General features: G+C 33.1%; 1 protein-coding gene across 2 annotated transcripts in view; it reads right to left on the bottom strand.

The window, feature by feature from the left end:
• LOC109232194 overlaps window positions 7002–13781 on the bottom strand; it is a 29005-nt gene continuing 22225 nt past the window's right edge. For both annotated transcript variants that reach the window (XM_019397876.1, XM_019397877.1), the window contains exons 19-20: window positions 11571–11777; window positions 7002–7467 (exon numbers count right to left, since the gene is read on the bottom strand). In XM_019397876.1, coding sequence (XP_019253421.1) covers window positions 7315–7467; window positions 11571–11777 — 360 coding nt within the window. In that variant the 3' untranslated portion in view covers window positions 7002–7314. The remainder of the gene's footprint in view (window positions 7468–11570; window positions 11778–13781) is intronic.

The following is a 13781-nucleotide window of genomic DNA, read 5'->3' on the forward strand; positions in this document are numbered from 1 at the left end:
GAACAGTAAAGTAAAGATATTAAAATTAGGAGACAATTTTGATGAGCAATGAGCAAGAAAGTAAGAGAGTATATTCTTTTGCCAATCATATATGACCGTTACAAATTATTTGGGTCCTCTATATATAGTAGGGGAACCCTAAATAGGGTACATTTCTATTCTTAGTAAGGAATCTTATTGGGATAGCTGTCTAACCGCCTAGTATAATTCCGTACAAATCTGTTCCGAAATTTACGCCGGATCTTGGGGATGTTGCAGGAATCTTGCTCTTTTTGTTACAATCTCATAACGACATCATCTCGGGGTTGGTCATACTCGGCTTCGGTGCTCATCGCGTACTTCGATCTTCGAGCCTTGTACTCTGTCATCGGTCTCGAGCTTGGTCCATCGGGCTTGAACTCGATCCATCCTGAACTCGGGCTTGAAGCGACTCTTCGAGCCCGTGACATCGGGCATACCTGATTTCGACCGTATACAAATACCTCCCCAAAACAAAGTCTTTCTAAAATCTCAAGCAAAGCTGCTACCAAAGCCATAGTAACAAGCAAAAAAAGAAGAAAGATACAGTTCCCATACCACCTTTCAGCACGGCAAGAGTCGAGGGTTTCAAAAAAAAAGAAGGAAAAGATGAGAGGAAAATGGGGTAGAAGGAAAAGAAAACTGGAGAGGCGAAAGAAGATTGTTGTATGTGCCCGGGTTGGGGGGGGGGGGGTGAAAAAGAGTAAAATTTGAAAGGGGGAAAGGACCTCGGCAGGGGTGAATTAATTTGTGTAAGAATAATTATTTTTTCTTTTCTTTTTATTTTTTGGTATTTTTAATTAGAATCATAAACTTTTACTCACTTCTCAAAGCGCGTAGTCACGCATTTTATCCAACTTAGCAAAGCAAATGCCACATAGACTTGGTCAATGGTCAAAAGGGCTTCAATTCGAACGAGTAGATGTGTCTAGATGAAATTTCATTAAGTATGGGGACCGGATGACAAAGTGGCACAAGTATAAGTACCATTTAGGCTATTCTGTCATATAAAAATATAAAATAAAAGTTTGTGGTGCCAAATCATTCCATTTTTTAGCTGATGATATCAGCGGTACACGTGCAAGAATATGGAGGCACCTTGTGCTTAAAGTTTGTGTGATCTTCTTATTTGCTGGGGAAAAAAACCAAGTCTTTTAAATGATCTTTCAAATCCACTCTTTTAAAATTTAAATTCAGATATTACTACAGTTCCCTCGAAAATATTTTACCTGCTTGACAATTTTATGTTTATACTTATGTCATTAATGTGTCCTTTTCAGATCACTCCAAGGTTAGACCAGTTACATTATCACCCAGTCTTCTTTTGCTGTGTTCTCTTTAAATAGAGTCTGCTCTTTGCAGATATGTATAAAATAGTCGTTCATTTTTCTTCTTCAAAATAGTCTATTCTTCATTATTTTTAAACTGTATATGGTGCCAAGAAATGTGCAATAATGACATGTATAGCGGGTCTGAACTCTGTCTGATCTATTCTCAAGTGCTTATTAATAGCCTGTTTGGCCAAGCTTTTTTTATGTCAAAAGTGTTTTTTTTTTTGCCAAAAGCACCTTTGGCCAAAAATTGAGGTGTTTGGCCAAGCTTTTGGAAGGAAAAAAAGTGTTTTTGAGGAGAAGCAGAAGCAGTTTTGGAGAAGCAGAAAAAAGTAGCTTCTCTCCAAAAGCACTATTTTGAGAAGCACTTTTGAGAAAAATACACTTAGAAGCAGTTTTTTAAAGCTTGGCCAAACACTAATTGCTGCTCAGAAGTGCTTTTCAAACTAATTAGCCAAACACAAACTACTTCTCACCAAAAGTACTTTTGAGAAAAGCACTTTTAAAAAAAAGCACTTCTCAAAATAAGCTGATTTTGCAGCTTGGCCAAACGGGCTATAAGAATGATAGATAGTTATAGCCCGTTTGGCCAAGCTACAAAAATTAGCTTATTTTGAGAAGTGCTTTTTTTTAAAAGTGTTTTTCTCAAAAGTACTTTTGGTGAGAACCAGTTTGTGTTTGGCTAATTAGTTTGAAAAGCACTTTTGAGCAGCAATTAGTGTTTGGCCTAGCTTTAAAAAACTGCTTCTAAGTGTATTTTTCTCAAAAGTACTTCTCAAAAAAGTGCTTTTGGAGAGAAGCTACTTTTTTCTGCTTCTCCATAACTGCTTCTACTTCTCCTCAAAAGCACTTTTTTTCCTTCCAAAAGTTTGGCCAAACACCTCAATTTTTGGCCAAAAGTACTTTTGGCCAAAAAAAATACTTCTGGCCAAAAAGAAGCTTGGCCAAACAGGCTATTAGTCTAATCAAGACAAGAATCAGAATTGGCCGGTAAGAAAACAAAAACGTCATGGAATTGAAATGTATTTTTTTCCTCCAATAAAATATCGATAAGTATTTTCCTTTAGCTTCTCAATTTATCTAATTAACAGTAGTAGCTGAATAAATTCAACTGCATCCTTTACTATTAACAAAATAACATTTGTTTCTAGTTTGCCTTCTGTAAATTTGTATCTGTTTATAAGAATTCAATTGAAAGAAATATATGATGGTGCTTTAAAGAGAATATTATTAGTATCCTACAAGATGAATTCAATATTTTGAGCAGAACACAAGTTCGTATTTCTAAGTTTCCACATTAAAATTGTTGCTCCATAAAATTAATTTAAGATATCAGAAGAAGACAAAATACACAAGCGGTAGCAAAGATGAAGAACATATAAGGGCGCAAGTGCACAAATAGTCATTCTCAGGGATGTTATTTAGTTATTAATCAGTACTTATTTTGTCCTTAAATTTTAAATTAAAAATCTTGACTTCAGTACAACTCAAGAGAATGACACAGTTACCCACAAAAACAAAATTATTTACCCTTGTCTACCCATTTGTTTTTCTACCCATAAACTAATTACATTTCCTACCCATAGTAGTTTTTGTGGGGAATTTTTTCTTTATTCTCCAATTCTTTTCTATTTCTCTGCTTCTATTCTTTTTTTTTTCTCCTTTTCTTTTTTCTCGTTTTCTTCTTATTTTTTTCTTTTTTCCTTTTCTAATTTCATTTAACTTCTTTTTTTCTTCGTAATCTAATTTCATTTACTGTTTTCACTGTTTTTTATTATTCTTTTTTTTATACTATTACTAAAGAAAATCAAATTGTGTACCAATTAAATGTAGCTAATACAACCAAAAAATATTAACTAACATATGATATCAGTATAGTATATAGCTATACCAATAGGGTATACAATTGTACGCAAAGAGTTAAAAAAAAATTAACTCAATTATTAAACTGAAATAATATCAATTGTCAATAAAAATTTTAAAAAATTCTAAAAGGGTCTAATTATAAGAGTATACCGTTGCATTATATAGCATATTATAATTTATTTATTTTTTTGCATTTTCAATTTGCCCCTCACGCTGGGTAAAAGCTTAAAGCAAATTAAAAAGAAAAAGGCAAGTGAATTTACGGGTAATAAGTATACTATTATAGTATATTGTATATTATTACAGCATACTGTTACAGTATATTGCATATTATTACAGTATACTATAAAAATATATTCTATACTATAATAGTATACTTTTGCAGTATAACAATATACTCCTATAGTATATTACATACTGTAGCGGTATAATGTTAGGTAATTGTGTTCTTCTTCGATTATTACAATATACCGTTGTAGTATATTGTAAACTACAATAGTATACTGTTGCAATATAGCTATATACTCCTACAGCATATTGTATATCGTAGCGGTATACTATTGGGTAGTTGTGTTCTTCGATTTTCAGCTGAAAATTTCGATCTCAATCACCTCAAATAAGCTCCAAATGCTATCAACTTTCAGTATGAACTTCCAGAAGGTACTATAAGCAATATTTAACAGGACCCACTTTGAATCAAACAAGAAATCTTCAAAAATAAAATTGAGTTTCAAGCCCAACAATGGTGGATATTCAAATACACTTAAAAATTTAGATCTGGGAAGCTTACTCGAAGATACTATAAGCAATATTATATAGCACCACATCGAATCAAACAATAAATCTTCAAAATAAAATTTCAAATTCTGGAGTTTCAAGCTCAACAACGGTTGGTCTTCATACACACATAAAAATCATAAGAAGAGGAGGTAGAGCAATAGCTTGGGTCGACCCTCTTAATGAAGATCTTTTTTTAAATTTTGGGTCTGGATTTTGCTTCACAGTGTGGTTGTTATGAATGGAGGATTATGCTTTTTTTTTTGCTTCATTGAGATTTGCGCACAGGACCTAAATATTCTCAAATTCTTCCTCTGAAGGTTTCTCCGAGGTAACGTTAAATTTTGCCGGGTAAATAGTCTTGGTTGCATAGGTAGGAAAAGTAAAAAGTTTATGTTTGGGTATTTAAGGGTAAATAGTTTGGGCTTAATAGGTATAAAGAGAGATTTTCTCAATATTTTTGTCCTGAAAAATTGAATTGAAAAACTAAAAATTCAGGACGCACTGCCTAAATTCTACAAACAAAAACTGATCTATTGTATTTGTTTAAACTATTCTTAGCCAGTTTGAGCTATTAAAAAAAGAAATCTGAAAAAGGATAACATGATTGAATGGTGATTTTATGGTATTTTATATTGAAATTTTGTATTATATTCCTATTCTTTCGATGGTATTTTAATAAGTTAAACAGAGTTAAAATAGTGTCAGACAATAGAAAACTAGATTTTACTGTTCCAAAAGTCTTGTTAAAAAATATAGTGAAATTAATAATAAAAGCAAGAACTCCATTTGGGTTTCAAGAAATAATTCGATAACATATTTTATAGAAAACTTCAGTAATCTAGAAAAAGAAAAGGACTTCTTTTTTTTTTTTTTTTTTACATTTGTTTGAAAGGCAACAAAAAATTTAGAAGTATAGAATTAAACAATAGTTGTTTTCTTTACGTTTCAGTGATTTGGAAGGATGTCTTTTCGACAAAAAATGTTGAAAACCTATCTTGTTAGTTTCATAAGTTAGCAACTTCAAGTAATATTCTAAACGTTATTTTTTTATTATAGTTTTAATATTTACATAAATTTATGTGTATATTTATATTAAACTTGGGTTTGTTGACTTAGAGCCTGTTTGCCAAGCTTCTGGGTGGCCAAAAATACTTTTTTTCTCCAAAAAAAGTACTTTATAAAAAATTTGAGTTGTTTGGCCAATACAGAAAAGTATTTTTTGTCAGCAGCAGAAGCAGTTTTTCTGCTTTTGGGAAGAAGCAGAAAATTCTAGCTTCTTCCAAGAAGCAGAAGCAGAAGTAGAAAATTAATTTATTCAAGACAAAACTATCCTCACCATAAATTTATATTTTTCAAATTATCCCTTACTAATTTAAGTTTTTTCTTTTCATTTTTGTTTCTAATTTTTATCATCCCATTAATATTAAAGATATCATATATATGAATCATATTGTAACTTTTCAAATTTTTTATTGACTTTTCTTGTTTTTGATCTTTTCTTTGTGTAATGTCTCGTAACTTTCCAAATTATCTTCTTCTTTTTTCACACTAAAGCAAATTATCTGCATCTTCTTTGGATTATCAATTCTCTTCCTACAAATAATTATTTATAATTTCTTCTATTAGTTCCCGAATCTTTAAAACAGTTATCAAATCTGATTTGTGAAAATGACCTACAAATAGGTAATAAATTTAAAATTGCATTGCATGATCTATCTACATATTAGGTAATAATTAGTTTCTTTTTTAATTTAATTTTTTTTTAAAAGTAAATTATACATTATGTGTTGTTAATAATTAGTTACTCTTTTTGAATTAGAATTTAAACATACTTAACTATTTTCTTTTACGATTTTTTTATATATTTAAAATTATTTTTATTTTACGCTCAATGCCATCTTTCAAGTTTGACACTCAACAACTACCATGGCTATACATAATTTCATCCGACAACATTCTTTTACCGATAAAGAATTCAACTATTATGCTAATGAAGACATTACTACAGAGATTGATGAAGGAGATCAGCCTTCTGATATTCCTTTAGAAATGCGAGGCAAGTCTTCTACTAATATGGAAGCGTTGTGTGATAGAAGTAGAGATGAAATTGTTGAGAAGTATTATCATGTGTGAGTGATTTTACTTATTATTTCATGATGGATAATCAATATATAGTAATTTGTGGATAGAGTTCTAATTTATACTGAATGATGTTATTTTAATTATTCAAATCATCATATAAAAATAAGTACTTATACTGGATAATATAATATACTTTAGTATAACTATATATGTAAAATTGATTTAAATCTTTAATATGTTTGTTTACTTTATGTTTTATATTTTAATTAAATAAAATAAAATAAAAAAATCTCTTACGATAAATATTTAAGTTTATTTTTATATTTAAAAGAAATATACGACCTTGGTACTATCCTTTTTGGTAATTTAACACTCAAAAGTACTTTTTGAAATGATTGGCCAAACACAAATTATTTACCAAATGTTGCAAAAGTACTTCTTAAATGAATTGGCCAAACACAAACAGTTTTTTTTCAAAAGTACTTTTAAAAAAAGTATTTCTAAAAAAAAGTACTTTTCAAAATAAGCAGATTTTGGCAGCTTGGCCAAACGGGCTCTTAATATAACGAACATTGTACCTAATAACAATTTAAATTTGTCCTTCAGTATCAATTAATTCTCCAATAGTTGACAGCAAGTCCATCAATAAAAAAGAATGAAAATTATTGTTTTTTTATATTTATTTGAAAGGAATAAGGAAGTTAAAGAAAAAAAAACCAACAACAACAACGACCCAGTTAAATTCTACTAGTGAGGTCTGGGGAGGGTAGTGTGTACACCTTACCCCTACCCCAAAGAGGAAGAGAGGCTGTTTCCGAAAGACCCTCAGCTCAAGAACACAAAAAGTTATAAGGAGGTTAAAGATAAAATAAACCATAATTATTTCTTTTATTCAAACTAAAAAAGGAACTGCGTCATGAAACAAAGTAGCAAAAGTCATTTTCTACATTGCTCACCATTAGTCGGTTATAGACATACCAGTTCAGCAAAGATATAGAAAGCTATAAAGACTAGAGACAATCATTTCTTTTTCTCTTTTCCTTTTCTGGTAATAATAAGGTAATATATTATATTTTCCAGCTTGCACACTTCACATTATACACATTGAATTAATTATTTTTGAAAGTGGTAAAGAGTGAAGTAGTTTCTCGTATAAAGAATGAAAAAAGAAATTGACACTGATTTGGGTTCAACATGATACTTACAGGGGTATTAGAAAGTAAAAGCATCAAGTCAGTCAGCATCCTGCTGCTTTCAAGAACTTGTCATAGGGGCTTGAAGGTGGCAACCTGAAGGACTGTTGTCCATACTCCCGTGAACATGAGAGAGAGTTTTGTGAATGAGTTGATTCAACTGTTGTTAATTGTAGATCTTGGTGAAGCTCCGTATCCTGTGAACACAAACAAAAGGAACAGTTTAAAATATTTCAGGACCAGGATGGAAACTTCCTCATATAACACAACAGAAATAAATAATGCAATATCCCTATTTTGAAAGCCGTTACTCAGCTTGCTAAAAAGTGCGAAACTTAAAGCATCAGCGAAGATCGTTCTATTTTTCCACATTATGACCTGTACAACTTACTTATCAAAGTTAAAGGATGTACTAGAAACCATTAATGGGGCACTGATCTTCATCTTCCGTACAGCTAATCTGTACATTTACTTGGGCACTGATGTGTGACGGAAACAATCCACATCTACCTCCTTCAGCATAGGGAAGCAAATCCCTCTACTTCATAGAGATAGTACCAGAAAATATACCTCGTCCCCAAGATGTTTAGATAGGTTTCCACAAATTGGCTAACCTGGATTCAGCGACATCAAGGCTATTCCGATTTTTGTACTCCTTAGTTCAGCCAAATATAGCATATAACGTCCCATAAGATACATATAAGCTCTACAATGTCCTAATATGATGATAAATTTAAAGATTAACTCACGGCTTTATCAAAAGAAGAATTGATCAAAAACTAGATAGAAGTAAATGCACACTCTTCATAGCCAGAAAAAGAAAATTAGACCAAATCAACTTTTTTTAAGGTTAGACCAGTATCAGTTTTCTTGTTTTTGAAGTTCCCAAATACTTGAATTGGTAGCAATATTATACTCTAAATCGCTCAATGCTTTTTACCTCCAAAGAATAAAAGGTCATGAATGCTGCTGCTAAAGAAGAAGAAAGTCGCGCCAAGCGGGGAGAAATACTTCCATACAAATATGAATCTCTCCTTGTCAAAAAAGAAAATCTGAATCTCTTTTTCTTCTTAAATCCACTTTTTAATTTTTTTTTTTTTTTATGCTTTCGCTGCACACGCTTCTCGCTTCTGCCTAAGAAGCGGGCTTTTCCTTCAGCTTGCCTCGTCTAACACCGAAAAAGCTATCTACCCATCGCCTCGCGGCTTCACATTTAAAGCGATGAAGCGATGCTTTTTACAACACCACAAAAACCATCGTGATTTTCCAAATTATTGTAAAACAATTACCCTTCACTCTTTTAAAAAAAATAAACTCAAAACACTGTCACTGTTAAGATAGTACATGATTTACATTTACTATTAATTAGTTGATTTCTTTTTGTAGTTATACACTTTACCAAATTGTATAAACTTGCAATTATTATAAATTCCCAACCAAACTTGAGAATAATTAATCTTTCCATTCTGAATTACTCTACTTCATGGAACAAGAGCCATCAGCCACAGAAGAATTCTCATATCCTTTTTCTTTCTTTTTTTCCCTCACAAAAAGGACAAAAGCCTCTGTTCAGAGAAGGCACAGTCCTCCCGATTGGAAATTCCAATTCGGAGGTGTGGAGTTAGTTCTAAGCATCACTTCTCACCCCAAAAGAATCGCAAGGCTCCGACGGCCTCAAACTGAGAAGCTCATCACTAGAAATCTCATTGTTGGCAGCCATGTCAGATCAGTCTCGCTAGAACTTCATACTTGCGCAGGCGCGTGAGACAAATTCCAATGTTTTCTCACTAGCTCCGGCATCAGTCGAATCACCATCATGGGCTCATCCCAAGTGGTCCAACCTCTATTTCTCACTAGTGCTGCTTCAGATCATCAATTCAGAGGCTTCAAAATGGTATTCGGGAATCTATATTGGTAAAACAGATTTGACATTAGTTTTTCGGCTCCTCCAGCAGTGTTCGGGCACTCTCCAGTTATATCATCTCTGAGATTCATTTTTCCGACACTTCCAGATGTACTCCGGCAGTTACAATTACTTGTTCTAGCTTTTAGGACTCCGCTCTTTAATTCTCAACTACAAAACTCCTTGGAAACCTCAATATGACCCAAAAAAGGTGACTCTCAAATACAGGTGAAACTAAACCTCTTTTCCTCCCTTTCAAGTTCTCCCACTATTATCACAAGTGAACTTGGATGGTAGTAGTAATTACATGTCATGGTTTGCTTCAATTGAATTATCATATATATGATTGATCACTTGGTTAAGAATGCTAGTGAGATTGCTACAACTTGTGAGAAATAATAGGAAAATTATATTATATTGTTAACTATAATATAATGAGCCCTATTTATGTCTACACACAATACATACTCTACTCATATTCCATGTGGGACTATACTTATTTACATAACTATTTAACACCCCCCACCCCCCCAAGCTGGTGCATACAAATCATATGTATCAAGCTTTTTATATATATAACTAATATGAGGACCAGTGAGAAAATTAGTGAAAATATCTGCAAGCTAATCATTCTACTTCACAAACTTTGTAGCAATATCTCCTGAGAGTATCTTTTCTCTGACGAAGTGACAGTCAATCTCAATGTGTTTAGTTCTCTCATCAAACACCAGATTTGATGCAATATGAAGGGCAGATTGATTATCATATACAAGTTCCATCTGTGTAAGAAACTATTAAAAGTATCGTTCTTTGAATTTTTGTCGAAGAAAGAGCATATATATAACTCGTCAAGCTTAAAAATTGCTTATAAGATAAATCCTACTCTAAAGTGTGTAGACGGAGAAAATGAACATATCTTTTTACCACAGCCTCTGCTTCACATAGTTAACTATGATGAACAGTCGTAACTTACCAGCCCCGGCAGGTACGGCGGCGACTCCGCTACAGAACACTTCGCCAAACCAAAGAGCAATTGTAGCTATTCACTCCTTCTAGTTCTAGTGAATTTCGCTCCAAATAGCATAAAAAGAAGCTTGAGTTCAATTAGGGGGGAGCTGGGATGGGAAGTATAGATAGAAAGGCAGAACAGGAGGCGTCAGCTCTGACGATTCAATCTATTCCGGCTATTCCTCAATCCTTACTGTTTATCCCCATCTTCGCCCAGGCTAACGGGGCCTTACTTATTCAGGGGGGAGCCTCGAAATTCACTGTAGAGAGGAAGATCCTTGGCCCCTCTTCATTCTCTACAGGGTTCCAAACCTTTCTTCAACAGAGGTGACAATGAGCCAGGCAGTAAATATTTTCGCCATTTTCTTTTGCAACCATCGACAACATTTGTTTTCTTCCTATCTTTGCAAATTTCACTAATTCACTGAAATGGAATTCACAAGAAGATGGAGACAAACTTCACGAAATGGTATCAGACCTGAAAGCAATGGCAATGACAAGAGATAGGCTGAGAGGAAGAAAGATGGGGATAGAATTGTTCTTTATTTGGTAAAACCCCAAGTGTTTTGTTAAGCCAAAAAGCAACAAGTTGGGGTGGCCAACTTATAGCTTTTGCCTTGTTTTGAGTTCTTTCACCTTAAAAGCTATTTTAAGTTTGCCAACACTCACGCAAGAGAAAAATGCTTTTAAGTTGGTTTGACTAGCTTTTAAGCCAAATTTGAATACCCTCTAAGTCCCAACAAGTCATGTCACAAAGGGTAAAATGGGGATGTAAGATTAACTAGTTTCCAGGAAGTCTCGATTTTGGGGACAAACTAAAATGAAGAAGTGTCACATATTATGGGACGGAGGCATTATCTAGGAAATCGGAACACCTTAAATTCTCAATTATGGTATTCATGGAATGAATCCTATGAAGTTGGAGTCAAACATTGATAAATTTCACATATTAAGATATAAATCTTGCATTCTTAAGGTTTGGGAAACCACTAATCAAAGATTGAACATGTGGGAGGATCTGAATGAACTCCACTCATTTCCCCCGTATGGAGTGTTCTGCTTCTTTGCTTCAATATCATTTGAGAAAGAAGCTCTTCCACTTCAGTTTGGTGTGATTAAAACGATATGCTGGCATGCAAGTTAAATGAAATGCTATAAACCATTTGAGTTTTTGCACGTTAACTGTTTCCTGGAAACACTAATATGCTAAACAAAGTTGTCACAGGATATCACAACAACTTAAAGCTCTTCTAACAGCTCTGTAGCTCTTCAGTTTACCAAAAATTATATTATGATAATTAAATATTTCATTCAAACACAACAGCTATTGTTATTCATGTAAAGAAGCTAGGATAGACTAAATGATAAAAGGGACAGAGTGATTCTCACCATCTTTGGTAAAGAAGGGCTCTTCCTGTCCATTGCATTATAGGATAGTAATGCCTTGGTTTCCTGTTGCGTCTTGAAACTCTGGAGGGCTGACATCTTGTGTTGTTTACCAGTCACAAGGGCCTCGCACTGATTTTTTACTTGATCATAGGGTATCGGTGTAGAGGAAAGAGGGAAGTTTGCAACTTGTCGAGCACTTTCCAGAACCTACATGTGCAAGAGGTAGTGTTATGCACAGTGGTGAAGCCAGAAAATTTAGTAAGGATGTTCAAACTTTGAAGAGATAAATAATTTCTTTTAGATGAATTGGTGCAACGAAAATTTTAAATCAAACTACTCTCCCCTTTTCATTTTATATGACCTTATTTCCTCTTTGGTTCGATAAAAAACGAATTTCTCATTTCTAAATTAAATATAGAACAAATTAACTTATACTTCATTTTTATCCTTAACAACAACAACAACAACAATCCAGTAAAATCCCACAAGTGGGGTCTGGGGAGGGTAGAGTGTACGCAGACCTTACCCCCTACCTCGGAGGGGTAGAGAGGTTGTTTCCGAAACACCCTCGGCTCAACATTTTTACCATTAATGAAAGCTTTTATAGCCACTTATAGCATATTTAAGACAAGCTTTAACTGTCTTATAACCATACAGATGTTATGGTATACTGTATTTAAGATAACAAGTTGCCAATCTTTTTTCTTTATTAAACTACATGCCTAGTTAAATAGTTTCAGATAAATTAAAATAAAATGAATAGGTAATATATAATTAAATCATAAAAACACTTGTAATGGAACTAATAATTGTATACATTAAAATAACATAAATAATAATACACAAATTATAGTTACTATCACCTATATGAGCAGACCAGTAAAGGTTAAAAGGGCTAAACAAGGACTTTACTTTACTCCATAGTCCACGCCATGACGAGTTGAAAATTTATTTTATAATAGTAATATAGGGAACTACTTGGCCGGGAGAGGACAACCTCTTGTTCCTGCTCCTCTTTCTTCGCTTCGGGGACGGAGGTCCTACGGTAGGTAACAGCAGGCACAAGCAAGTTGACCGAAGGGGACCAACGCTTCTACTCCTCCACCGAGGAGCCGTTCTTGCGAGAAGCAAGGGATGTCGTGAACGGTGGGAAGTCACAGAGAATTGACCTATTCATGGAGTGATCCTATGATCGATACAGGATATAGACTATCTCACATATTAAGTATATTGTAAGAACCTTATTTGAAAAGGGCACAAATTGTAAGAAAGAGAAAGAGAGCTAAGTGCAAGTGTGCAACTCAACAAGATTGGCTGGAAATGAGAAATTGAGCATGCTTTTGTCTGTTTTGTTTTTAAAAAGTGTATACCATGAAAGAGTTGAGGAACGAACACGCAACACATGGAATAGTTTTGAACACCCTATGTCGGTGGGCTACCTATTTCAGTTGTTTCAAAGGTGTTCAAAGTTTATTGTATATCAATAAAAAGCACTACTTAACCCATATACACAGTATAATTTTTCGTCGAAGAGTGTTCGGTTGACCTATCCTTGGATACACATCGCTTCGCCTCTGGTTATACAGGTACATGCTACTGATCTTATAACTCATAGTCCCACACCCAACTTGACAGTGTTTAACAAAAAAAATACTTAAGTAATTATCTCTCTCTCTATATATATATATAAGTATGAAGCTCCTTAGTGAAATGTTATTTGCCTTTTTTTACTCTTTAAAAATGGATTTCAATTGGACATAATTGTCATTTAAATATTTTCCTAATATTTTGGACTTTGAAATTAAATAAAATTTGATTATTAATCTTTCCTTATTTAAACTACCTACCAAGTCAAATATTACTTTCAGAGCAATGCCTAATATTTAAAAGTTTGATTTCAATAGGAATTGTACATATAAATTGCTTACAAGTGTGTATCACTTGGGGGGTAAGTAATCCTTTTAACTTTTTTATTATATTTGGGTATAGATTTTATGCATAAACTAGTAAATTTTTCCGCGCTTCGTGCAGTCTCAAGCAACGATATATATTAAAAATAAAACAAATTTAGCTCATACAATCACATTATGAAAGTTTGTTAACCTAAAACTTCTTCCAAATAGAAACAAACATATAACGCAGTATATATATATATATATATATATATATATATATATATATATATATATATATATATATATATATATATAT

Source organism: Nicotiana attenuata, chromosome 9, assembly GCF_001879085.1.
Source record: "Nicotiana attenuata strain UT chromosome 9, NIATTr2, whole genome shotgun sequence".
Taxonomy (NCBI): Eukaryota; Viridiplantae; Streptophyta; class Magnoliopsida; order Solanales; family Solanaceae; genus Nicotiana; species Nicotiana attenuata.